Raw genomic sequence first — 27564 nt, forward strand, 5'->3', positions numbered from 1 at the left:
CTAAATGAGTTAAGAGTGGTTGTTTGTTTGTTTTTTAATAAGGAGAAGCCTAATTCTATAATCTGTGATCTTCAGCCTCCTGTGTTGTCAGCCAAGTCTCCTCTGAAGAGCCCAGTGAAGCGGCGCTCAGGCCTCTTCCCTCGTCTCCACTCCAGCACAGAGTCCCCGTCGGACAAACACACACGCAGGTTGGTGTTTTAAATGCCACTGCATTTCTTGTTCGGTATCACGATCATGTTCATCACACCACAGATACCAACACTGTCCGTGTTGTCTTCGTGGTCCAGGAAGTTGTCTCGTCAGGTGTCGTCATTAATGGGGGTTTTTTTCTTTTGTCTGCAGCGACCAAAAGCTTGCAGAGTTCTGCCCACTGTCCCAAGAGGGGAGGTCAGAGACATCATCCAATCCCAGCTCGCCTGAGATTTGCCCCAACAAAGAGAGGTATAAGACAAATACTTGTTAATGGAGATCATCTTACTCTTCTCTTAATTCTGTAGAGGGAGATGGCGAAAAGGCTAACTTGGTCTTTTGTCTCAGGTCTAATTTCCTCCAATGTTAATCTCCTCTACACCCCTGTCCCCCTTCTGTGTTCCTCTTAAGGCCGTTTGTCAAGCTGAAAGAGTGCGGCAGCAGCAGACCGAACATCTCTCGCTCTTCGTCCAGCACCAGCAGCTTCAGCAGCACCACGGGGGAAACCGAAGCTCTGGAAGAACTGGAGACAGTGAGTGCAACACTCACAGTTTGTTTGAACAAAGTGAGCTCGTCTTTACCAGAGAAGAAGAGAGGAAATTGAGTGTTTGTGGTTGAAAGTGGAGAGAGCAGATGTAGAAACACATTCCTAACGGAGTGAGAGGTTGTTGGTAGCGCCGAAGCTTTCATGGGTGAAATAGTCTGTAATTACCAAGAGCCCTCTAATAGAGAGGGTTGGGCATCAGCACACTGATTATAACGATTACGGCTCCTCTCACTTTCTGTATCAGATGACACTGCTTGTCAGTGTTGTTTTGTCCAATGTGAGAAATGCTTTCCAATCATTCCTACTTTTACCATTTCACTGCATGGGAATCACACAGAGGGCTGTTAACAATGTCATTATTGAGGTCCAGAGAAAATAGAGAATTTTGCAGCAGGGAAAATTTGATAAATTATTGCTTTTCTTTGCCTTAAAAGACCATCTCCTCACTACATGTTGAACAACATTTTCCGAAATCCGTTCGTTCACTTTCTCTTGCATGAGACTCTCATACCTGTACGCTAAACATGGAGCTGGTATTGAGCTCAGCTTTGCACAAAGCTCTGGAAACAGCTAGCCTGGCTCTCTCTGAAGATAAGACAATCAGCCTAGCAGCACCTCTAAAGCTCACTAATCAATATGGTATACCTTTGCTTAATCTGCACCAATACCAAAGTGTAAAAACAACAAGTTGCGGTTTCCTGCCAAGAAATAGTCCAGCCCATATCCTCCTGTAAAAAACAGCAGCTTTTACACTTGAAATCATGAACAAACATGTTTATTAGTGAGCTTTACAGATGCTATCTATTCTCAACCACTGGGCCAGTGCTCACTGGTGGGCCTCAGAACTCCATCTAGTGGGCTGCAAAGGTACTGCCAAATGGTTAGATTGAAATAAAAGAAAATATTTGTAAATATTATAAATAAAAATTCAAACACATGGCAGACACATCGTTAAGACAAACATGTTTTGCTATTGTTAGCTGGCTAACATTCCTTCAAATGCTGTGACCCTGCAAAGCATCATTTCCACTTGTATTTCCTGCCAAACATTCAGTGCCTCTAACTTTGCTCACAGGAAGGCTTCAGTCAACTTCAGCAAAATATCATTTCCGTGGTTCACTGAGCCTCTTCAGTTTCTTTCCTCCTCCATCTCTTCCTCCGTGTTAAATGTCTTTGTGCTCTCCGTCCCCCAGGCCAGCCATCCCTCCATAACGTCCTCCTCCGCCTTTAGTCCTTCCCTCAGTGTCGACAGCCAGGGATCCGGTACCCCTGTCATCATGTGCCGCAGTCCAACAGGTAAACCTACGATTTTACACACAGCCCAGCCGTCAACGATTTTCAAAGAACGACATCCTGGAGATGACAGATTCTCTAATGAGCATTTCCTTCCCGTGTTTTCCGTTCCCTTCCTCCACATTCTGCAGATGTGAAAAGTAAGACGTCACCGAGGTCAAACTTGAAGTTCCGCTTTGACAAAATGAGCCACTCGTCCACACCTGTAAGTGTTGTAATGCCTGCTTAGCATATTTTAAAGGAAAGTGCTGATTATTATAAAAAGAGCAGAAACTAACAACAGAATTTAGTGCAACAAGCTGCAAGCATAACATGAAGCCTCCTCCTGTGTTTTTGATACACTCACTGTCCATCTTACGCACATGTCATTATCTCCAGATCATTGTGTAATGTCACTGAAACAGGCGAGCTGCTGTTGGGTAATAGGCCCAGATTGAACGATGCATGCTGTCAGCGAACACTCTCCTCTAACGGGCCTCTCTGTTCACTTCACTCTGTTTCAGTCTGAGTAGCTTTGTGGACTGGAAACATCAGACTTGCACAACAAAGGGACCACGCGGGTTGATGGAGCTGCAAAAAAAAAGAAAGAATATCAACAACAACAACAACCACGAAATCAGCGTAGAACCACTTCCATACGCCAAGGATGATCTGCTAAGATTACCAACTGCGCCACACACTATAAACTAACTGACAATACTGTGAGTTAGTTAGACTTCAGAAATTAGTCGATACTTTGCCAATGTTACAAGTTGCTGCATCTCCGTTGTTTAATTGTTCACGTCACATGAAAGTCCTAGCATGGCTGTAATACTGTGAGTGTAGGCCGAGCCAGACTCTGCCTCAGCTTTTTCTCAAGCGTCTCGTTTAATGGTGAAACACGGTAATCATGAAGGACGGTAACGTGAGACTACGGCCGAACCGTTGCTCTTTATCTAGTCGACCGCTGATTGCTCAGTGGAAAAGACGTCTTTATTAAGAATTGTCAGACATCAGGATGTTCCCTTTTTTTGCCTTTTCCCCTTGAATGGTACGTCTGGCAACAGTTCCTCTTCTGCCTAAAAATAACCTAGTGGACACACAAACAAACACACATGCACATTAACATAATGTAGACTTACAGTAGCAGCGTTTTGGAGGTGACAGCACAGGGAGTCTCAACTGTAGGATCTGAGCTTGTTCTTTGCATATGAAAACGCTTTTCTAGCTGCGTTGTGTCTACTGCACTATAAATATGACATTGCTGAAACTTAAGTCGATACCTATGGCAGCATTTCTGTACCTGTGAGGGTAACTTCATATCCCTGAGCTCAAGTGCTTGGTTAGTGGAAATTAGCTCATATGGGCCACAGTAGGAGACACTGCCAACACATTTTGCCATAAGCTTATTTTAGCCAAAGCTGCGCCTTACAATCTATCAAAAGCCCTTTTCACCCCTGATGCTCTCTCTCTATATATCTCTCTATCTGTCTCCCTCACTGTGTGAGAGGACAAGAATATTGTGGATCTGGTTACACAGCTGTGGGTAGCCGATCAACGCTGACATTTGCTGAAAATAGACGTTGCACTGACATTTCACCTACCGATACCTCCCATTGAAGCTTGCTCGCTCGGTGTATCTGTCTATGTTCGGTGGATCTTTCGAACGGGAGAGTCTCCCGGGTTTTAAGTTTCCCGCCATGCGAGCTGATGAAGAAGACTTGAAAAAAAACAAAAGATGCTTCAGGTTAAACAAACCTTGGAACCACACCTTGGCAAAAACACTTTGAATGTGAACCTTTTTTCTGACGCTTTGTTAGTTGTTATTACAAAGTCTTTTAGAAGTCAATTGCAAAGCCAGCTGCTTACAAGCACAACAGGACTAAAGGTTCTACCCTCGTCCTCAGCTATACCACGATGTTAGCCAGGAGCTGCACAAACTACAGATGGCAGGGCAAAGTGGAGAGTGTGCTAATCAAGAAAAATAAAGCTTGCAGACACACAGACGTGTTTCCAATATGACCAAACAACCAAACTGGTAGGTCTTTTGGAAGAATGTTTATGTGCTCTTACTGGAGAGAAGCATTCCTGGATGGCTTGACGGTGTGTGAAGTTCTGTCACGTAAAACTCAAATCCGAGAGGGAGAGGTCAGTTCACCCAAATAACTGTGCTCAGTTAGCGTCGGCCAGTGGTTGAAAGCAGGGACAGAAATCACACAACAGCGGGAAGTCCAGGTGTCATTTAGTTTGTAGCAGGTACATTATCGCCTAAATGCCCTGCAGCCTTTCCTCTGTTAATGTGCTTAATTTATTAAAATGATGACTTATTTTGCGTTGATGTCATGTAAAAAAAATGTAATTGCAGAGTATACTGATTAAAAAGGTAAAAAGATTAAAGGAAATATATTAATTTAAAAGATGTCTAAACATGTATATGTATATTTGGTTATGTAACGTGCCATTGAGAATTTATTCTAAAATAAAATGTTGTATTTTGTGTCATTTATGTGGTGTCTCATTTTTAACACGTCAAGCACAATACAGGGGGGGTTTGTTGAACATGTTATGTTAATGAACACATTGATAGATATTATAGACGTTTGTTACGCAATAGAAAAATACTTTTAATTTGTCAGACTGCACTTAATGTTTTGCTTGTCCGCAGTTACATTTCAAAACAATGAAAGTGTTTATATCAGTGAAATTATGCCACAGAGAGGAATCTTTTCTCATTATCTGCTCCATTAGGCTGCCTGCACATGAGCGATTTTGGCACTTAAAACAGTCACCACATCCGAATGTAATCAGGACAGTCCACAGACACGGAGAGACAAAATAACTCTGTCCTCTGCTTTCATTTTCCACAATGCGCAGGTAAAGTCTTGAGTTCAAGGATGAGCTGATAGCGACATGTTCATCAGAATGTCTCGGCGATGCAGTCCTGCGTGTGAGAAACTCCCCGATTCCAAAAAGTCCACATCAAATGTCTCCCGAAGGCGTCGAGGATAAAGCACAATCCCGCAAAAAGAATACATTAATTGATCCCCAGCAGACAAATTCTCTGCCTGCTTTGATTGCAGTCAGGAAAATCTTAGAGATGAGTACACGGTGGACTGGTCAGGCTCTCTGGTGGCTCCCTGTTGTCCCAGTGTATCCTGGGAAATATCGGCATACACCACCTGTAACATTGTAAATGACAAAGAAAAACAGTTGTCTAAGTGCACATAAAGGTATATGCATGGACTGCAGACATATTGAGGGATAGTCAGAGGAAACAAACAAAGTGTTGAGGGCTCTGCAAAGGGCATCCTGTCTTGAAACAGGACGTTGACCCACCTCAGTCTTCTGTACGGACTTGGGAACGGCTGTGACATGCAAAAAAAGAAAAATGACTCCAGTGAATAGAGCAGTTTTAACAATGCTTTACATCAATGTTACAGGCTAATAAGTAAGAATACAATATACCTTTGTGAGAGGTTTTGCTACGTTTCTGAGGTATGGGGCATCGAGGTGGGGGCTGTGGAGCCGGGGGCTGTGGAGCCGGCTGTGGTCGGTCTCTGTATACAGCCGAGTACGTGGAAAGTGTCCTCGGAAATGGCTGGGGCTTGACTTCTGAACTCAGACAACGAGCCAATCCCAGAATGATGGGAAGACAAAGAGAAGCACCGGCACAGACCAAGACCCTGTGCAATACACTCCTCTGAGAAGGGACGGCTGGAGGAGGACAAAAATAATGCAATTTGATTTCTCTTCTGTTTGAATAACCCAAATGAGTGTACCCTGTTATATTTGAATGATAGTGTTCACACACACAACTGTACCTACCTGCAGTGACGTTCACATACTTCAAATGTCCTTGCTCAGTGTCCCCGTGAGCCCATTTAACTCTGCATCCATAGGAATCTTCGTCTAATTGGCTGACACTCAGGAAATTCAAAGTTAGTCGCGTTTGATTGGCTGAGAGCGTCACATTGGTCAGACGATGCCGCACGATTAACTTTTCCTCTGTTGAATTTCTACGCATCCAGTTTCCCGTCCAGGCGCGTCCACAGTGCTGGACCACACAGGACAGAGACAGACTGCTGCCTGCTGGTGCATATATTGTCTCACGTTCTGCTAGAACTCCCTGCATGCATTCTTCAGCCCAGAGACCTGAAAAAAAGGGACGTCTACGTGGCTCAATGTGGTGCAACAAGAAACTGTTGCTGCTTTGAAAAACAGTATTTTAATTATAAAGCCATTTCAATTGAACCATCCCAAGACCGATAAATATAACTATGCACTTTTCCTTAGTCGGAAAACAAACACACAAAAGATTGCATCATTTGGTGCAACTGACAATTAGTTTAACAGACATGCATCCAAACATCGTGGGTTGTTTTCTGCCTTCAGAATCAGACTCGCCAGATAACTTTAAAACGATCTTACATACTTTGAGTTACCTTCACTAAAGCTACTGCAGCAGAGTTGAATTCAAAGGCAAGCATGTGTTCTTCAAATGCAACATAATGTGTGAGGCAGATTTCCATCATTTTTAATAAGTATTTAGATTTGTAGGAACTAAAACGTCTTACTTACCGATAGGAAGAAGGCAGAGACAGCTGATGGCACTGAGGAGACGGTAACACATGTCTGACTGTAACAGTGTTGGTCAGCGTCTCATCACAAGTCGGTTTTACCTCCTCTGCACAGATTAAGTCGTGGCTTGTGTGCAAGACTCCATCATAATAATATGCATGGCTTTGTTGGAAAAAAAAAACTGCTCGTTCAAATTGTTGTCAGTCTCTGCGAGTCCATCGGCTCTCACTTTCTCTCACTTTCTTTTACTACTCTCAATAATTTGACAGGCTTTCCTTTATGCTGCTGCTGCTGCTGCTTTTGTCCAGATGGAGGTAAAGGAAGGAAGTGACCCATGAATCAACCCCCCCCCCCCCCCTCCACACACACACACGCACACACACACACACACACACACACACACATACACATGCACACATCCGACAAGGCTCATACTAAAATACAGGAAACCAATGACCTCAAGAATGAGTATATAACATTTCCATCAGGAAAGGGGCCACATGGCGCAGCAATATAGAAAGAGAAAAACTGAGCAATAACAAAACTAACTCATTTATTTTGTAAATGCTCATTTATAAAATGCTTATCAGATGGATTGGTGGTGCATGGCCACCCTGATGAGGGCACAACATCTTAAACGTATGGCTCTCACAATTATCCTGTTTTCCATATAATTCATAGATCTCTTGTATGAGCGTTTGCTTTGTGTGTTTTGGCTATTGGTCTAAAATACAACATCAGCTGCATGCTGAATGTGAAGCACTTCATTGTCTATAGCTACAGCACATATGACTTCCTTTAAATTGAGCAATCAGAGAAAGGTTTAAGGGTTCAAGGAGGTTTATCACTGTTAAAACATAGCTAAATGCTTTGACTTTGTACACCATGTACAATCCCAGCTACAAAACAGAAAAACTGGTTTTCAGCAGAAAGTTAGCCTTCAAAATAAAAGAGAAACAAAACCATATTAAAGGACCTGTTTTTCAACACGTGTTGCATGTTTTTATAATTCCTCATGGTCTTACATGACAATAAGAGAAATCCCCTCATGTGCTTCCAATGCAAATGGAGAGGAGTGTGATTTTATTTTGTAAACAATAACCGGACGTTTAATACGCAATTATTCTATCACGTTTGACTTTGGGCGCGCTCGTTTAATGTTGCTCCGTGCCCTACCACTCACGTGACACGTGGGAATGCCCATATGAGCATAGCAGAGGAAGTATGCATGAACAGCTGTGGCATCTTGATAATAATATAAAATACAACTGATATACAAGAGCTGGAAAGTTATTTTTATGATAGACAGCATTAATTTGATGATAGTGTTTCATTGGTTCAATTTAAGTCATTATTATTATAATGTAAGATATCTAAGGATGCTACAAATCAAACTGGAGGACCAACGGACATGTTTCTCAAATTGTTTCTCAACGTTCAATGTATCCACATGGATCACAATATGTCTCTTTGTGGAATCAATAAAAGCTATGATTCAATGTTACACTCCATAGCACTAAACATCTGCAGTAGTGAATATTGTGTGCTCTCTGTGGTAAAAACAAAAAGTAGCCTATATTATTATGTTGTGTCATGCACATGTATGTAAGTACAAAACAGTATTAAAAAACACGCAAAAATTGATTAATTAATAAATACAAGTAGATTGTAAGTCTTTTTATTAAAAAAAAAACACTCCACTTGTCCACAGGTTAAAAACTATTTAAAAAACATTCATTTTTAATTTTCAAGCAAGGTTTATTAATGTAAATAATCTCTTCTACAATTTGTAAAACCAAAAATGAAAAATAGGAATAAAATGAGAAAATAAAAAACAAAATGTTTGCTTTCTTTTCCATTGTGGAATGTGTTGCCTATTACTTTGTTCCATGTTTTTTGTGAAATTCTTTGTTGAAAGTGTACACTGAATGTGTCCAATGTTGCTCATCGCATTATTAATTACATTAATTTGGCTTTTTTGTTTTGTGGTGCATGCGCCTTGTTCGAACCCGTAAACTCCACCCAGGCGCCACGTCAGAGACACAACCGGCCGCATGTGCACGAACGAGCGCACCCTGTAATCACACTGGCTGACTGTCGGTGAATGAGATAAACAAAGAGCCGGTGACATTCCAGGAAAACAGACAACGCTCCTCAAGCTCCACAGAAACATGGAAACTGGTAGGTTGAGGTGCTACTTTCTTCCGTCTCAGTCCTGACGGTTTGCCTCGCCGTTCAGCTCGAGCTCTGTAATTGACAGCTAACGTTAGAGGATGACAGCTGAGGAAGCTAACATGCTAACGTTAGCATCCGTTGCGTTAGCATGCCCCAGCCTTGCTAGCATGACTTTGCCATCGTTTACTCGGGTTAGTTTTTTCAGTTCAATGCCGATAACGCCGCCAGCAAGGCACCGACATCCAGACTAGAGACAAAGACAAGTTAACACGCCTTAACTCGCTAGTTTTTAAAAGCTGGTGTCCGCTTAAAGGAGCCGGAAATGTTAGCTCGTGTAGCTAGCCATGCAAGAATGGAATTGGAAATACCAGAAGCTGTCAAAAGAAAGTATTTAAAGTGGTAACCTTCACGATTTATTTTAGATTCTTTATACAGTAGATTTTCACCTGCATTAACCTACTCTGGCAATATGTCATACTGTTAATTAATAAAGCTGTAAGTCAAGCCAAAGCATTTGAGTTTGGATTGTTTCGATCTCACTCACTAACCTCAGGTTTCACTTTTATTGGCAGTCAAAGGTCAGATTGTTATATAAAAGACATCTGTGAACTACTTGTTCTCTTCCATAAAGCTATTTAATTGTCATGTAAGTGTGAATTAAAAATGCCTTTTAATAGTTACATAAATGGTCTGATTTTTGGACTGTGATTTTTTTTTTTGATCTGTCTTCTGAGCCTCAACTTTTAGGCTTCATGCCAGCTGCTCATGGATCAGTGATACCTATGCTTAGCCCCTCTCCATAGAAAGTCCACTGTGATATATGTCCTCAGCATTCATGCCTCCAAATGTTGGATAACAGCCAGACCAGCTGCCTAACTCACCCTTAGGCTCTTTAATATTCTTTTATTCAACACACACACACACACACACCTTTCATATGTCACGTTTGTGCAAAGTGCTGTTGGCTAGCACTCTTGTCTTGTTAGTGATCCGTCTCACTGTTTCCCCTTCGTTCTCTATCTATACTCATCAGTGTCAAAAAATTCAACTGTTGCGCCACAAGAAAAACTGTCATGTCGACACAGGACCCCATGCAGGCCTGCTCTCTAAATATTCCCTGCCTTAAGGCCCCGGTTGTGCTTATTTTCTGATGATCTGGGCTATGACGGTTAATGAAGTCTGACACCGTCCTAACATGCGGCGGTCGGTCCATTTGTGTGGATGGAGAACAACAGAATGCAGCCGAGAGAGAGAGAGAGAGAGAGAGAGAGAGGGAGAGGGGTCAAACTCTAGGCGGCATGCATGACTGGGCAATGTCCCTCTCCATGTTTAATTGCTCTGCACTTTTATTTGATGGAATTACGAACCGCACACCACTGGCAGTTTGTTCTGTCGCAGTGTGACATTCTTCCACCGTCCCAACAGGACTAGACGAGCTCTCCAGTGTGTTCCTCTCACAGATGAGTGATACCAGCCCTTATCTCTCACTTACAGCGCTACTAGAAAGCATTCTTCACTACTTCCATGTTTGTCATTGTCTTGTGCCAAGTCTGTCCTTTATTCTTTATCAGAGCTGTAATCATTATTGTGCTCAATATACCTAATAGACCATTCTCTATATGGATGGTGGGGGAGTCATGCGCCAGTAAGTTGTCTTAGTCAATAAATGATGTGCTGTTAGTTTATGACTATCGATCTGGTATTTTTCCAGGCATTATCGTGATATCCGAGTATGTGAGTGCACATAAATCAGATGTTAAGGAGGAAGCAAGTGTATGCCTAAAGTGCACAGATGAGTCACGGGAATTAGGACAATAGGAAATACCTTCTCGTAGTTACAGTCAGCTGTCTGGCTGTGAAAGTCTTCCTGGTACAAGTTTTATTTCTGCTCGTCATTATATTTTACCGTTCATTCTGCTGTTCACATCCATCCTTCTCCTCCTCCTTGCTCCGTCAGGTCTGAGTCAGGAGAAGGTGTCCACCTTCCTCAAGCGGCTGCGGGCTGAGCCGCGCTACCTGTTGGCCCAGAATGTGTCGACCTGCATCGACCCGTTGGAGGTTTGTCTGCACCGGCAGACTGTCCAGGATACCGTGCACATCTTCCAGCACTCTATCCCCACAGAGGGCAAGCCCGTCACCAACCAGAAAAACTCAGGTAGGACACGATGTGGTTTAGCAACATTCACGCTGTCGGTGTACCATTTACACGATAAAGACAGGCATCCGTAGGTGTGTTTGAGTGGATGTCCGAGCTCTTGGGTCATCACACACAGATGCCTAAGACGTTCTAGTTTGTGAATTTACATTTTAGTCCTCACTGCAACAATAGATAGCTCAAACAACTGCTATTCAGCGCACGCTGGGAAGTGAATGTATTTCTGAAATAGATCACAATTGACAAATAGACATTTTCATTCACTTGTGCCCTTACAATGTCTCATCCATCACAAACGATGGATGTGCACGCTCTAACTTTTGATATATTGTACAGTTTTTAACAGAGTTTGCACTGTTTGCATGACGTTGGAGGTTCCCTTAAATTTGATTTGCAAGTTGCGAGCTGGATTATCGATTTCTCAGTAAAAGCACTGATTGTTTTCCAGTTTGCATTATTGTGTGAAGCTCACGCTAAGATCTAGCACAGACAATACATGACATGTTTTAAGTCTGCTGTTTCCGGCTGGAATCTTGTTTTGCTGCGTGGACTCTGGTCACCTGGAACCACTCGTTATGTTTGGGGCGATATAGTGTAAGGTCAATGATTACACAGTGGTTATGCAATAATCATTAAACCATCATTGCAATATCTTTGTCGGGCACAGCCCTGTTGTTCAGTGAATGAATCTAATGAACAGGCGACTCTAGCCTTTTAAGGTTTAGACGTGAATGTTCAAAGTGTGTTTGTGACTCAATGAAGAGAGCCAGTAGCGTTGCTGCCACCTGTACAAACGCAGGATACTCAGTGACGTATTTCTGTCTTTCTCTGTCTTCCCTTTATTTATAGGGAGATGTTGGATCTTCTCGTGCCTCAACGTCATGCGACTTCCCTTCATGAAGAAATTTAACATAGAGGAGTTTGAGTTTAGTCAGTCCTATCTTTTTTTCTGGGACAAGGTAATAAGTAGAACCAGTCGATTTACGGAGTAGTTCTTTCATCTTTTTTATTGCATTCACTAAGTGTTAACTGTAGCAAATTGTCAGTGTGTGTGTGAGTGTGTGACTACTATACAGTCATTGTCCAAATAAAACCCTCTTTTGTGTGTTGTGGGTCAGTGCTCTTTCAGGGCTGACGTCACAGTGACACCTCGCTTTCACAAAAACACACTTCAAATGATTAGGGAATACGTGATTATATTGTAATATTTAAATACTTGTTTTGATTAAAAGAAACTTTGGCATTAGTATTTTAATGATGTATTATGAGCTGCTTAGTGCTAGTGTTTAGGAAGTTAAACAGATCTCTAATATCTATTTTCTACTGCTGTGAAAACCCCCGTCAGCAGACGAGCCGGTCACTGCAATTACTCTGAGCAGCATGCATGGAAATGAAATCTGAAACATCAACCGCTGCATCTCTAGTGAATAATGTTCTTTTACATATTGTAGATCTAATAATTGATGGCTTTGCAAGGCCTTGCCTGACACTGTCTTATTCTATCTGCTGGTAAAAACATGATGCTCGAATGTTTCAAGTCTTAGAGGTTGAATTGGTCCATTAGTCGAGTCTCAAGTCCTCGGTTCAAGTCTACACTTCTTTGTAGCATGTAGTACATTGTTAGATTGTGCAGCCCCTCACCGTCCCGGCTGTCTTTGTTGTTCTCTCTGCAGGTTGAGCGTTGCTACTACTACCTCCAGGCCTGTGTGGAGACGGCACAGAGGAAGGAGCCAGTGGACGGACGCCTGGTCCAGTTCCTGCTCTCCAATCCAACCAATGACGGAGGACAGTGGGACATGCTGGTCAACCTCATCGGTCAGTTCTCCCCATGACACATAATCACGAGAATTTCACGTTGAATGATTGACTCGACTGTGTGATTTGTGCAATAAGTAATTAGGTGATGAACTGTACTAACTCTAAATGTAAATCTCCTTACAGAAAGATACCCACTGGTGGAACATTAGAGTTATTTGACTGGAGTATTGTTTTACGTTTTGTTTTGTTTTGCCTTGTGTTCAGAAAAGTACGGCGTGATTCCAAAGAAATGCTTTCCAGAGTCCCACAGCTCGGAGGCCTCGCGCAGAATGAATGACATCCTTAATCACAAGGTGTGTTTACGCATTTTTCCTTTTGTTCAAAGTAATCAAGCTCGCATACCAGTGAGTCACGTAATTGGTGAGGCAGTGCTGATGCTTTTGTCTTTGTGTTGCAGCTGAGAGAATACTGCCTAAGACTGAGGAACATGGTGGCCAGTGATGCCACTAAAGCGGAACTGTCTGATGCTATGGACACCATGATAGAGGAGGTGAGACTCAAAGAGCACATGCAACTGTTGTAGTGTAGGAAGATTCCCAAGTATTCAACGTATTCATTGAGGAACATAATCCGTCTTTGACTGGAGGAACTAAATTTAGTTTCAGGTTCTGTGGTTTTCTTTCCAAATGTTCAGGAACTATCAGGGCCCACAAACGCAGACCCCGTGTCTGTTACTACTGTGTACAGCTCCATTCACAAAATAAGAAAGTACTGGTTGACTCTGGTTAGGACAAAGTACAGATGTTTTTATAATGTTTAACATTAAAAACTGAAGTCTGCTCTCAGTGTAATGTAGTCCAGTAAAAGTCCCCTTTAACTGTGGCCTCAGTAATACAAATATAATTGTATTTGTTTGACAATGAAAAAAATGAGAACGAAAACATGGTATATACAGATGTTATGGCAGAGCTGCTGTATTGCATTGCAATAGATTGTACATTGGTCCTTTTTTACCAGAAGAGGGTGCTGTTAAATAACTGACAGCAGCAACATGGAGCCAGTTGGAAGGGATACCTAAAAATCAGTCTGCAGCCTGATCCCAATGTCCCAAGCCTTTAGCGCTGAACCCTCAGGGACGTATTTCAAACTACAAGAAGCAATATTAACAGAAATGCTTGATGAATGAACCAGGTGTGTAGTACTCTACACATGCATTCCTCTGATTTCATGTTCTGTGTAAATGTAATTGACCCATATGCCGTTCTCTTTGTTTTAAACTACGCCTCCGGGCGTCCCCTGCTAAACCAGTGTTAAACATCACAACCCTATGATTTGTGGGTAATTCCCTCAGGCTAAGTCTGCAGAAATGCCGACTTACAGAACGTGTGCATAAAGGGCTCAAAATGTGTGCGAGGCCTCACATCCTTTACAGGAACAGCTCAGAGAGTGTGGACGTTGGGATTTGGCCTCTACGTGTAATCAGTGTTTTGGGTTTAGAGTTAGGGTGACGGGTCTCTTTATTTCAAGGGATGCATCAAATAGTTATGTAGTGATGCTTTGTTCAACATTGACATCTGATAGGATCCAAATAAGAGGGTTACATTTAAGCAGTTTTCTTTATAATTAAGAAGCTTTAACAATCAATTATTCACACAGTGTCACTAGGATTTAATACCGGACTGACTTAATTAAACGTACAGGTGCATAGACGTGCAAACTATTGCATTTGAACTGACGCGTGCAGTACAGGGAGACCTTATTCTTCTATATGCTTGATATAGAACCAAACATTTACTGCAGGTCCATTTACTGTCTTGCTTCCAAGGCTGTAGTTAGTTTTTCCCATAACAGAACCTGCAAAATACCCACCTGAGTCTGCAGTGTAGTATGATTTATTATACCCTTTTAATATGTGTACATACACATACAGATGTGAATGTATGCGTGTCATTTCTGGACTACAGAGTGTGTAAAAGATGTCACAAAGCTGAAGATAGCGATCCTGATTATGAAACAGTCCACAGAGTATCTGACGCTGGACAGTGAAGACAAATTCAATAAAAGGTGAACAGGCACATGTAAAGAAACTCTTTCACACACGTGACGAACGTAACACCAGTTATTGTGTCCATGTTTGTGTGTGTGTGCAGTGAAATGCGGTCGTGTGTTTTTGTGGCTTGTTACACTGTGTAGGTGTGTATGCATAAGAGGGTTTGTTTACGCTTCCTGTGTGTGAGTGTGTGTGTGTGTCTGAGGGTCAACGTTTGAGCGGCCAGTCAGTCAGTCAATCAGCCTCCCATTGAGCCGATTGCACACGGAACAGGGGTTTGGTTATGCCGCCTGTATTGTCAGCTGTTTGGTTGCATTGTGCTGCTGGCTGGTTACTTGTTTAAACAGTCGCCTGTATCTCACAGCGCCTCTGTGGATGCCCAGCCATGACCACACACACACGAATATATGTTGTGCAACAGTAACGACTGCTCCCACTGCACGGCAGGGCTGGAGGGGCGCGGAGGGTTCTCAGTGTGTTTGTTTGTCCACCTGGAAGTGGTTTGTTTTGCGAAACACCGCTCCATCACGGCCGGTGGTGATGGAGCATACGGTCATGTCAGAGGAACGGCTGACGTAAAGGGAGCCAAACTGCCCACGGGTATTGTCTCGAGTACGTTTGACCAGCGTCATTCTAAAGATTAACACTCGCCCACCTCAGGACAAAGAGTTAAATCTGAAATCAAATCCCGTTTATTTGTTTTTATATTTTCAAATCCCAATTTTTGAAATCATCTTTCTGTGTTTTTGTTCAAGTTATGACCCCAGTAGTAATTTCAAGGATTCAATTAAATATGCACAATATGTTTGTCAGCTTTGCTGTATTTAAAAATTGGCAAGAAATATATCGTGATCAACATGTAAGTTATGGCCAATATATATGTGGGTGTGTTTTTTATATATATATATATATATATATATATGAGGATTCACACAAGTGTCAACATTCATCTGCAGGAAGCATCACAGTTGCACCAAATCAAGCAAATGTCACTTAGGACAACTCGACACATTGTAGTACTGTGATACATTGTGTTTATATGATTAGTCTCTCAATTGATTATTTAATCAAGAGAAAATAATAATTTATTGAGTTTTTCATGAATATTCCTATAAATGTAATATCTTTTGACTTTTTTGGGGGGGTTTTCAGACAAAATAAGCTATTTTACCAGTCAGCAATATGTGCACTGGTTCCAAAACAATAACAGTGAGCCAACTAACAACCAGTGATGTAAGCAACCAATGGGCAGAAAAGCGTCTTAAGTCACACTTAACTCCAACCTAAAAATAAGCTGCGATATATACAAGCAATCCGCTCGAAGTCGTCATAAAATGCACTTCTTGCCAAAACCAAAAGTAAACTCACCAAGCTGTCTGCTCACTTAGCAGCGGCTGAGTTGCGGCGATGCACGGCAGTGTGTGTACCGGTTGTTCTGTTAAGAGTAGCGAGTGAGGAGTCAGCATGCAGTCAATCGAAGTATAAAACGGGCAATAAACGGTGTTTTTGAGAAAGTGTGAGTCACCGCAACCACGAGAAGTCCTTCAGCATGCAGCCTTAACTGGGCAACCAAAATATGATGTCGTTTTCTGCAGCAGAATGCGGGGTTCGCCGTGGACAGACACAGAGATGCACAACTCACTCACAGACACACACACACACACACGACCGACAGCATGATCCTCCTGTATACTCGATGTGAAAATAGGAATTTCACATCGTCACCGCACCAGCAGAACTTTTAAAATCATGCCATCAAATTAACGTAACTTACTAATGGAAACACTTTAATGAAAATAAATGAGAATTGTTCTGGAATGACATAATTCTTTATTTACACCGACTGTACGCTGGCATGACGAATGGTTCTCGTTTGATTAGCTTCCAGCGTGGAGAGCACTGCTGCTTCAATATTATCTGTGTAAATTAGGGAGGATGTAATAAACTTGAGGCGACTGACATCTTATCAGGCCACGCAGACAATCACCGATGGTGTCGGGTGATGCATTTGTTGGCATTTCGGCATGTATTGGTATCACAGCATCAGGTTGACAAACTAACAATGGTAACAATTTCACAGGTATGTCAATGGCACGCGTTGGACATGCAGGCCCCGTGTGTGCCTGGTTGTACGCTTACTGGGTTTTCTTTTCTTGGACTCCTCCTCGTGTTCACCTGGAGTTGCATCTCCGCGTGTTTCTTTCCGATCACGGGTGGCGTGTCAGTCCCACTTTGGCGTGTGTGGAGGTGATGCTGTCCACCCTCCCCACGTGGCGGCTCTGATTGTGCACTGGTCTTCGTCACGCCGGCCCCCCCACACACACACACACACACACACACTCCCCTGACAGGCAACCGGGGTCAACGTCTCTGCTTCCACTTACTCTACCCAGGGTGCGCTTGATTTAACTGGATCCCTTTTTCGTGTCAAGTGTCTTATTGTTTTTGCGTCACATGTATCTGGAAAAACCTCTGCGGTAGCCACTTTAAGATGCGCCCATGCTAAGAACAAGGAAGTGATCTCATGCATCGTTTGTCTTCATAGAGGCTGTTAGGAAGACGGTGTCCACACGCTGCATTATTGAGGCAGAGAGGATCAGCCTTTCTCTTTCATGCTGTATCTGCTGTGTATCCTTGCTCCTCTACTCTCACATACAGAGACACGTAGGCAACACACACACACACGCACGCACGCACGCACGCACACAGGGACATTCACTGTACATGCACGTACAGTTACCAGAACACACACAGATGGTATCCCTCACGCCACGACTGTAGCCCTTCCGTGCTCCATTGCGTCATGGAATCAGAAACACCATGTGTGACTCGGGTCTTGGCTCTGAATGAGAGTGATTCTTGAGACAAGTCTTAATTTATGAGACGGCTGTCAAATCAGAGAGGAACTTTTCCTGCCTGCTGCTCCGAGAGTCGGCGCTGCCGGCTATTGACTCAGTTGATTTGTTGTTCGATGTGGGTGGGTTCCTGCCGATTTGTCATTGTTAGGGGACTGCGACCACTAGCCAGAGATGTCCGCTCGCATTTCTTGCATTTTCTGTGTGCACCATTGTTAGAATTTAACACTGACCACATGTGTTGCATGTTTACAAAACACGGAGGTTTAATCAAAACCTTCGCTCATTTTTATCCAAACTGTTTGCATGGTGTCATTTGCTTACACTCACAAGTCCAGCTTCTAGACAATGGTAATACATTCACCTCAGAGCAGCAACGAGGCGCAGGTTTTTCCTTTTTAATTTGGCTTGAACTGGTTGAGAGCCTGCTTTAGACAGTTGCGTTAAGTGTTACAATTATTTTATTAAAATGAATTTCATTAAACGTGCGTTGCTCTAATTTAATTTGTAAATCATTTATATGCTAACGGTACAAAATACAAGGGTCCATTTAATCCACTTCATTTCAACGACTGATCCGGTGGAAGACATTATTTAGCACTTAATTCCGGTATTAAATCTTTATTAGTGAAACTGTGTAGTCGGCACAGGTGCACATATTGCTGCACTGGACCAAGAAGAAGTGTACGTCAGGGCCAAACAGCCTGCAGCACTGTTCACAAGCAAAGCGGACCACACATCTAGTCCAGCAGAGAAGGGAAGGCCAAGATCTTGTAACCTGGACTGCCTTGCTTAAGGGTACCTCTTTACATCCTGGTATGTTAGTTTGTCCTGCTTACTGAGTGTGTTGGGCTCACTCTTGACTCCAGGTGATTGGTTTGTTTGGGTCGCGTAAAACAAATCAGCATGCGGAGGGGGGATGCCAGCCGGTCCACACTGGAGCACAGATGCTATCAAACGTTAGCCGCGGTTAGCCCCAATGGTGTGCAGTCAGTCGGCTTATTGTTTACAGCGAGACACGCAAACTCGACATGTCACACAATTGAAAGTGAGCGGAGGCGGAGCCTCTGCTATAGACTGATGAGTTGAAGAGAAAGCTGCCTGTTAACAGACCCTCATAACGGCTGGTTCCTGAAACCTGTTAACAGTTTGAATGCTACGTTACATGAATTTTTTCAAGCTGCAGTTCAAAACACGAGTCGACTTAGTGAGTAACGTGGTTGACGTGATGAAGAAGTCGACCCTGAGGCCTTGGGCTCAAATCATTTGTAAAATCTTTGTTGAAAATGCACCCGTGATACCGTTACTGATTAAAAGTTTGATCCGTATTCTTTTTAACGCTGCCAGTGCTTTGTGGACGTTATTGTGTGTGAATTTAAAGTTATTTATAGTTCAAATAAATGTGGTGAGAAACTTTCAGTAAGTTATCCTTTTTTTCTATTTGACTGTTTTGTCAGCCTCCCTCTCTCCGTCTTCCTCTCAGTCACTCAAACATATCTGTCATTGAGGCTGCAGGTGTTTCAATATTGATCCTGCTCGACTGTCGCTGTGGCTGTTTATTCTCTTGACTGAGGTCAGCCTTTCCCCTCACACCTCCATCATTCGCCTTGCACAGGGCCGGATGAGTGGGTGCGAGGCTGAACTGGCATTAAGAGTGACGCTTACAGGGCGTCTCAGGGCGTCTGAAAGACGAATTGTAAAGTGAGTGGAAAGGTTTGAAGTTACCAGGGAGAGTTGTTCTTGGAAGAAAAAGACAGAAAAGGAGGAATCAAAAGAAAAGGGCGGGGGGGGGGGGTCGAGGGGTAACGGAGATGTCTCGTTGAGGTGCCGAGGGCATCTGGGCAAACACAGACCAGACAAGAGGATGGACACCGGGGCATGTCATCCTGCCCACAGGGCAGTCTAAACAAAGGGGGGGCGTTGAACAGATGCCTTTGTTGACTCTGTGCATGTGTGTATTTTTCTGTGCGTCTGTACTTCTGACTTTACGCGTTTCTGTGATGACGAGGGGGATTGTTTGTTTGTGCAAGCCAAGGCCTGAATTTATGCATTTCTGTGTGTTTGTCTCAGTGCGAGTATGTTTGGGGTGAGGACGGTGGGCTCAGTGGGCTCAGTGTCTACTAACCCGAGAGCAAGAATGTCATCTTTATGTAAGGGTGTTTAATATGTGTTGACTAAGCACGGGAAACTGCTGCCATGGCTGCTATTTCTCCAGGCCGAGCCAAAAATAATCCCCCCCGTCAGCTCCATATTCAGCTAGACAGAAGTTTGATTTGTCTGGAAATCAGAAGTAGAAGTCAATAAAAATAGTGTTTAAAATCTATTGGAACTGTGTCCTTTGTGACACCCACAGAGTGGGATTTATCAGCATTCAACGGAACAATACTCGCCGTCGTACACGTTATCTACCGCCAACAATGGACTGCGTCGCATCCTAATTTCCCAGCCGCTTTTTAATCGTACGTGATAGGAAAAGCATCTGCCGGGTCCTGGGAGGGGAGCGCAGAGGACAGGAGAGGTGAAAAAGCAAAAAAAAAGGGGGAAATTCCTAAGATAACCATATCGGAGGTTAGAAGATTGACAGACGGCCCAGTCCAAACAACCCGATTTAGCCCACAGGAACTCAGTCTGAACTCCAGCACCGCAGGACGACACACATGGTGGGAGGAGGAGGAGGGGGAGGGGAGAGAGTGTATGGTGCAAATGGGGAAGTAGGGGGATATGAGAAGAGATGGAGGGAAGGCCCAGGCACTGATGGATGAGTGTATGCAAGGACAGACATGGGTTTGAGAGGTTGGATGAGCACACATTAAGAATATGAGCTGGCAATGAAATGTAGAAACATCTCCAGCACTCTCCCTAGAGGCAGTTGATAGTCTAATTATGTCATTTTGTGTGGAAGTGTTCCTTTTTAGATACGAGTTGAACACAGATTAGAGTTTGATGTTCAGCATGTGTGCTCTGCAGGTGTTCCGGGTGGCCAGCGTTTGTCTAGGCAGCCCCCCTGAGACCATCTGCTGGGAGTACAGGGACAAGGACAAGAACTTCCATCGCATGGGACCCCTCACCCCGCAGGAGTTCTACAAGGAGCACGTCAAACCTCTATACAACATTCAGGACAAAGTAAGCGACCCATAAAACACATCAGATATAGGCCGTGTCACTATTTCTGGCTCCCTATGGGCAGTTGCACTGTTTCTGACCCCATGTGTTCACTCTCTAATCCTCAGGTCTGCCTCGTGAACGACCCCCGACCCCAGAACCCTTACGGGAAGCTGTACAGCGTGGAGTTCCTCGGTAACATGGTCGGTGGCCGCACCACGCTGTACAACAACCAGGCCATCCAGCTGCTTAAAAAGGCTGCGGCTGATTCCATCAAGGAGGGGGAGGTAGGGTCGGGGCAAACGGGCATAAATGTGGACGCAGTCGGTCTGAGGGTGTCGGTACGTTTGAACTTCATAAATGTGCAAACGGCTGCTCTTTTTCCTCTTAGGCGGTGTGGTTCGGTTGTGATGTCGGGAAACATTTCCACGGCAAGCTGGGCATTAACGACATGAACGTGTGAGTATAATGAGTCATGTGATTATCTCTGGTGGGAGTGCTTGTATGGGTGCGTCCGTGAGTGAGTGTGTGTGTGTGTGTGTCTGTCCATGGCTAAACTCGCATTCTTCTCCAGCAAACTGCATCAAACGTTGGTAGCCCAGTTATGGCTTCATGCGTCACGATTTCTCCCTTTTGAGTTTGTTTTTGGAAAGATTGTATTAAATATATTATACGACGACTTTGTGCCGGTGTTCTGCATACATCACCGCTTGTTTTTGAGTTTGAATTAGGTGCGTTTCCCTTCTTCTATACACTCTATGATGTTTCAAGATGCCTTACAGCCCATTGGTGTCTAGCCGGGGGTTTAGCCAATCGTGGTTTGTATTACGTCAATACACAATACGTTGTTGCAGACACATTTAGCCGAGATCTGCACTCAAGTTTGCAGAGATATTTGAATCAAGTCTTCTGCTCCTTTGCCCCAGATTTTAGAAGCAAGGCATTTAGCGTGACGAACATGGCTTTAGTTCCATAATTTGTTTGTAAGCCTGGGAATGCAGTAAAATTTTTGGAAGTTATGCTTTAAAACCCTGTGTTACAACAACATCACACACAATATTCAGTGTTTTGCGCCGCTGTCACTACACTGAACCTTTCAACTCTGAAACGCTTGAGACAGCTGGACACCCAACACCCATCTAAATGTAAAGCAACTGTCTTAAAATCAATTCCACCAGTGAATTGGCCCACTCCTGTCGGTCACTGTTGAACCCTGCAGTCTCTGTGCCACGACTGCAGGGTTCACACGACCCAGAGCAGACCCGGTCCGCCCTCACGAGGTGCGACTCTCTCCACAGGGGAAGAGTTGCTTATCGTTGCCCTTCAGGTGCAGCGGCATCTGTTTCTGAGTTGCTGGCGCCGGGGTTAAATGTGCCCGCTGAGGCTACCGTCTCTGCTGAAGCTCATCTTTCACTCGGATCTTTTCTTGCGCCGGTAGATCATAATTGGAATGAGGTTAACGGAACCCACGAAGCTATCAAAACATTAACCTTTTCTCTTGAAGTGATCAGTGTGTGGGTGAAATCAAGGGGCTAGTAGGAGAGGTAGGAGGTACTGAAATGTGATTTGTGTGTGTGTGTGCGCACAGGTTCAACCATGAGCTCGTGTTCGGAGTGTCAGTGAAGAACCTCTCTAAAACAGAGCGGCTGATATTCGGAGACTCCCTCATGACCCACGCTATGATCCTCACTGCTGTCACGGACAAGGTACGCTCACACAAACACGCAGCACCGGCGGGTGGCTGCTCGGTAAACTCCTGCAAACATACAGCACGTATACAAGCAGACCGGCAGGAATACACACATCCAGATTTTATTGCATCAAAGCCTCGCTGCGTGTTTACGCTGCTTTAATCGGCTGCAATTCTTCCCCCCCCCCCCCCCAAGTAACCCCAGCTGTTAGGACACTTTCTTTGCTCCAGCTTCTCACTCTTATCTACCCATCGTCTACTCTCTGTCTCTCTCAGGATGGGAAAGAAGGCTTTGAGAAGTGGAGGGTGGAAAACTCCTGGGGCGACGACCGTGGGAACAAAGGTAAGCTGAGAGACACATGACGCATTATTACACAACTCGTACTTTCAGTCCTCTAGGATGTTTTTCTTTTCTTTAGATTTAAACTTTAATGAATTGCCAGCAAAGTATATTTCAACCGGATCATTGTCTAGTCGCAGAGATGTAGCAGTGACTTCTGAAACCTTCTGAAACTTGTACCTGGATCTAGTCCCGGAATCACATTCATGCTTTCACCTCCTCCTTCCTCCCCGTCTCTCTTTCACATCTTTCTCACACCGCGGTGTCTCGTGATAAATCATCATCTTCCTGTTTGTGTCTATTGAATTAAGAGCGGGATTAGACTGAGCTGCTGCCTTATGAACTTGTAATTGGCTGTGTCCTGTTTCATAAAGACTCAGACTCAGACACACACACACACACACACACACACACACACACACACACACACAGCGGCCCTCATTGTGTTCTACGAGCTCAATGCTTCTGGGTCAAGTTGCATAAACGTAGTTTCAGAATGAGCTAATCCGCGAGGTCAGAAAGTAGCACAGCGAAATTCCTCAAAATGTCTGGTTTTATGGGCTTATGGTGGCTTGATGACATGGTGACTGCTCAGAACTCCAATGAATTGATTATGCCGTGCCGTGAAATGTCTCTGTTTGATATGCGTGTGTGAACGAGCATTAGAGTATAACTCTAAGATACAACACTGACGTAAGACTTGTTGTTGCAAAATGCCTTCTTTTTTTTTTTACTGGGAACTTTTGAACCAGATTTTATTTTTTAGTGGTCAGCTAACTGAGTTGTTTTGGTTTTTGAAAACCACAAATTTAAAATGAATTTGACAAACTTACCAGTAAGTGATTTTGCTGCATCGGGGGGGGGGGGGGGGGGGGGGGGGGGTGTTGTCATTAGGTAAGTAAGGCGGGTTTTGCACCACAACACAGCAGGTCGTTCACATCACTGCCCCAGACTTTACCGTCTATCCTTTCATCTCTTGTTCCTCATCTTCCTCTGACCCTCTGCCTCTGGGCTCCACATTCCACTGCAAATTATAGGAGAGTATTTCAGGTCAGTCATGCATCGTGTGGCAACACACACATACAGTGCAGCATATACACAGAGAGAGAGAGAGAGACACACACATACTCCTCACAATATTTGCTTGAACCCGCAAACCGTAGTGATGGGAAAACCCCTCGGTCAAATCAAATGTATTTTACGCATATCTTATTCCATAAACACCGGCAGATATGGCGGGCCAGGGCCCTCAGCTCGGTCCAAAAGCCAAATTAATAAAGTGCTTGAGAACAAGAGTTCGAGATGTGGAGTTCACGAGGGGGAATCCGGGGGCTTTGTTTGTTTGGCAAAGTCTTGGGGGAAAATACCGGCACAAGTGGAGAAAAGAAGAGGAAAGCATGCAGGAGAGAGCTGAGACAGAAATTGCGGCGTAGTGCAGGTCAAATCCGTTTGAAATTAGGAAAAATAAACTGCAAGTAGATGTGGAGATGATTTTGGAAAGATGACAAAGGAGAAATTGGAAGAAGAGGGAGAGAGTGGAGTGTGCTTCTAAGAGTTTTAAAGGCTTAACGTCTCCCTTCAGGCCTTTTCATATTCTCCCTGACCCCAAAAGAGTTTCTCACGAGAGGTTTAACTTTCTGTTTCCTCCATTTTACACAGCTCGTACTTTTACACCGCTTCAGACAGATGCTTGGCTTCACGCTCCGAGGTTTTTATTTTCACTTTGACGGGACTCGACCCTGAGGCGGACACCTTAACATTCGTCACGAGAGTTTCGCTTGAGCTGTGAACGAGTTTGACGCAGAGAGAGAGAGACACCACGATTTTCCACGAATGTGATTCTATTGTTGAGTAAATACAAGAAGATGACGTTAATGTGGACGGAAGGGTTTCCTTTGTAGCGCACAGAACAGATTCTTGGGAAGAGAAGCGTCATTAGCTTTACCGTATGCTTCTAATCCATTGCCATTGTTTTGCACCCAAACCACAGTTGCATATCCGTCCCCCCTCCTCATTTAAAGGACCCATTTCAGTATCTATGACGTGAAAAATGCCTTTTCTGTGGTCTGAAATTATTTCACAGCTGCATCTTGTGCTCTAATCATCGGCCCAGCCAACCTCTTCTCAAACGAGTGTGTTTTTGATACGACCAAACCACGGTTCATGTCGGCCGGTGATCATCATGGGATGTGGATTGCTGCTCAAGTTGGAAAGCAAGATGGCTGCTCCACATTCTTCTCGCTTACAGTACATCCATCTGTTCTGAGACGGGACAGTCAGCCTATCCCTAAAAACAAATAAAAAACACCCAACATTCACACACACACACACACACACACACACACACCACCATGCCACCCAACACGCGGGTTCCAGGAAGCTCACATCAACACACACGGATACCACAGTGAGAACCAGGCAACGTGCCATCGAAGATCTGCGTACTTGGAAGAACACACATATACACAACAGAGACGCCATCCCCCGATACATTGTTTTGATCTGTGGCACGTTCCTGCGGTCACCCTTGACGTCTTTGATAAGTCAACTCGACAGTAGCAGGGATGCTCTCGTTTGCTCAACTCTGAACACACGAGGAGAGGAAGAGGAGAACAAAATAAATAATAATAAGTTATTTTGATTCACTCGAAGCTCTGGTTGCTTCCCGTACGTGTCGGTTCAGGACCAAATCTGAGTCTTTTGTTATCTAAGTAGAAGACTGAGATCTTTTCATTTAAATTAATCATTTCAGCATGGGGCTACGTCCTCCCGGGGAAAAATGGGTTTAGGTTATCCCAACATGCTTTCTGTCAGTGTAAGTTCAAGGTTGGCTTTCATAACCACCCAGATTTGGCCACGTTGACCTTTTCTGACTGCACACACACACGCTGAGGGAGACAGAGACGGCCATTGTTTCGTTTTATCAGGGGGGGGCGTGCAGAGGTGATAGCAGAAGTGTCGAATGCAGACTGCGCTGCAGGCCGGGGAAGGGTCCTCCACCCTTCTGCCCGTTGTAACAATAGAGTTCGGTGATAAAGAGCCACTTGTAAGCAATTCAAACGCGTGTGCATAGACAAAAGTGTGTTCGACCATTCTGTTCTCAGCAGCACTCCTTCCCTTTCAGTGAAAGCGGAGTAACAGTAATCGGCTTAATTAGTGACACGATGTGTCGTGATTGAGGCTCTCTGACGGGATCGACTTTGGCCTTTTTTCCTCTCAAATCCTGATATTTAAAGGCTGGACCGCTCTCACTTGTGGAGGAAAATAACTAGCATCTGAGAAAATTCTGTTCAAATTTTAGAGGAGCACCACTTTATTATGAATTGTAAAAATCTTTATAACAAAGGAACATTCGTAGCGTTGTTTATTTAGACTGATTTAACCCCAGTTCTCCGCTTGACTGCCATCGTTTTAGGTGAAAACCGACTGATTGGTTGTCTTCCCTGTCTTTCTCTGTAGGTTACTTGATCATGACGGACGATTGGTTCTCCGAATATGTGTACGAGGTGGTGGTAGACAAGAAGTACCTCTCAGCTGATGTCCTGGACGTGATGCAACAGGAGCCCGTTGTGCTTCCTGCCTGGGACCCCATGGGAGCCCTGGCATAACTACAGAAATCCAGGTTTTAGCCCCAACCTCTGGTCTATTTGACTCCGCCCTATTCATCGGCTGCTTTTACCTCTCCAATACTCTCCCTCCCCCCCTCCCCTTCCAAAACAGCCTGATCTTCTAGACAAAATAATAAAGATTTTGTTTTCTTTTTTACCGGACTGCCTGTGTCTTTTGTCTGCCTTTGTTTCTGCCAGACAGTGGAGGTTTACACTGCCACATTTATTTATTTTTGCGATGGTATAAGGCTCTGAATCTGGGCCACAGCGTTTTTAAAAGGTGGGTTTATTGCATCATAAACACTTTTTCATTTTGAGAAAAGGCAGCTTCACAAACAAGCAGAATATTTAATAGTTATATACTCACTAGCACTGTAAAAAGCAGGAATCACTGCTGTGTAATTTCACTTACACTCCTGTGTGCTCCAGAGTTTTAAACATATTTTTATATGACATCAATGGTCGTGTTTTTCACTGAGTCTCTTTCCCCTCTTGGACACTTTGCAAAACAGCAGTGATTTACTGTGCTTGGAATAACACTTGCAGAATTTCCAATAACACGCCATCGTACCATAACATCCTCTCTCTACAAACACCATTCAAACCAGAAAGGTAGCATAGGTGTGTATGTGTATATGTATTATTTTTTGCCTGTATCTACCATCTAATATTAAAAGCAGGAAAGGGTCACACTGTACACTTCAACAATACTTGCTCATTTTCTACAGAGAACGGCTTAGTTTTCCAAGCACTTCCTGCCCAGCCTCTGTAATCACTTCTCAGCGACGTTCCAACTCTTCCTGCTTTAATAAAACACTCCTGTCAAGGTAGGGACGACCTCTGACCTCCCAGCAGTTGGTCTGTCAGCTAAGTTCTTACTGTTCACCTTCTGCAGCGTTGTTGTTGAGAGCATTCAGCATCACTGGCCTAATGTAGAAGGGAGAGCTTGGATGGGATAGCTTTTAGTGTGAATTCAGCAAAATCTAGAGGTGAAGAGGCGTTATTTTACTGCAATTTCAATGACGCATCTTTCCTGTCAGATTGCGCTGTGTACGGAGACATATCGGCATTAGAGTAATCCTAAAAACATGTGATGCAGCCTACCGTAATAACTTCTACGTCCTCCTACCCATCAACCTGCAATTTTTCATCTTAGTTTCTCAACTTCTCGGTCCTGTTCTGGCATTCCAGTTTATCTGCAGCTTGCCTCGTGTTTTTTGTTATATCCTCTTCTACTTTCTCCCG

General features: G+C 43.9%; 2 protein-coding genes across 6 annotated transcripts in view; both read left to right on the forward strand.

Annotated features, from left to right (window-relative positions):
* The window catches only part of rap1gap2a (RAP1 GTPase activating protein 2a), a 65981-nt gene extending 61481 nt beyond the window's left edge, over window positions 1-4500 (forward strand). For 2 of the 4 annotated variants that reach the window (XM_079166206.1, XM_079166204.1), the window contains 6 exons: window positions 76-188; window positions 343-441; window positions 601-721; window positions 1930-2032; window positions 2161-2234; window positions 2533-4500. In XM_079166206.1, coding sequence (XP_079022332.1) covers window positions 76-188; window positions 343-441; window positions 601-721; window positions 1930-2032; window positions 2161-2234; window positions 2533-2541 — 519 coding nt within the window. In that variant the 3' untranslated portion in view covers window positions 2542-4500. Of the gene's footprint in view, window positions 1-45; window positions 189-342; window positions 442-600; window positions 722-1929; window positions 2033-2160; window positions 2235-2532 lie in introns of all 4 variants that reach the window. The other 2 variants (XM_079166203.1, XM_079166205.1) reach the window with 1 other exon arrangement.
* A 4132-nt stretch (window positions 4501-8632) lies between these two features.
* Window positions 8633-26481, forward strand: blmh (bleomycin hydrolase). 2 transcript variants are annotated; one of them, XM_079165873.1, is made up of 12 exons: window positions 8633-8767; window positions 10719-10916; window positions 11766-11875; window positions 12590-12731; window positions 12939-13027; window positions 13132-13224; window positions 20547-20702; window positions 20810-20968; window positions 21073-21140; window positions 22270-22387; window positions 22648-22714; window positions 26171-26481. In XM_079165873.1, exons 1-12 carry the CDS (start codon window positions 8758-8760, stop codon window positions 26317-26319), a joined length of 1359 nt encoding a protein of 452 aa, XP_079021999.1. In that variant the 5' UTR covers window positions 8633-8757; the 3' UTR covers window positions 26320-26481. The 2 variants fall into 2 exon arrangements, with proteins under 2 accessions (XP_079021999.1, XP_079022000.1); XM_079165874.1 differs by lacking the exon at window positions 11766-11875.
* Window positions 26482-27564: the final 1083 nt, after the last annotated feature.

The sequence above is a fragment of the Pholis gunnellus genome, assembly GCF_910591455.1.
Source record: "Pholis gunnellus genome assembly, chromosome: 9".
NCBI classification, from domain to species: domain Eukaryota; kingdom Metazoa; phylum Chordata; class Actinopteri; order Perciformes; family Pholidae; genus Pholis; species Pholis gunnellus.

Excerpts from the sequence above, each read along its gene's own strand:
- blmh (XM_079165873.1), top strand. Across the intron at positions 10,917-11,765 it reads CACCAACCAGAAAAACTCAG|GGAGATGTTGGATCTTCTCG; the intron begins GTAGGACACGAT and ends CTTTATTTATAG. Across the intron at positions 21,141-22,269 it reads GGCATTAACGACATGAACGT|GTTCAACCATGAGCTCGTGT; the intron begins GTGAGTATAATG and ends GTGTGCGCACAG.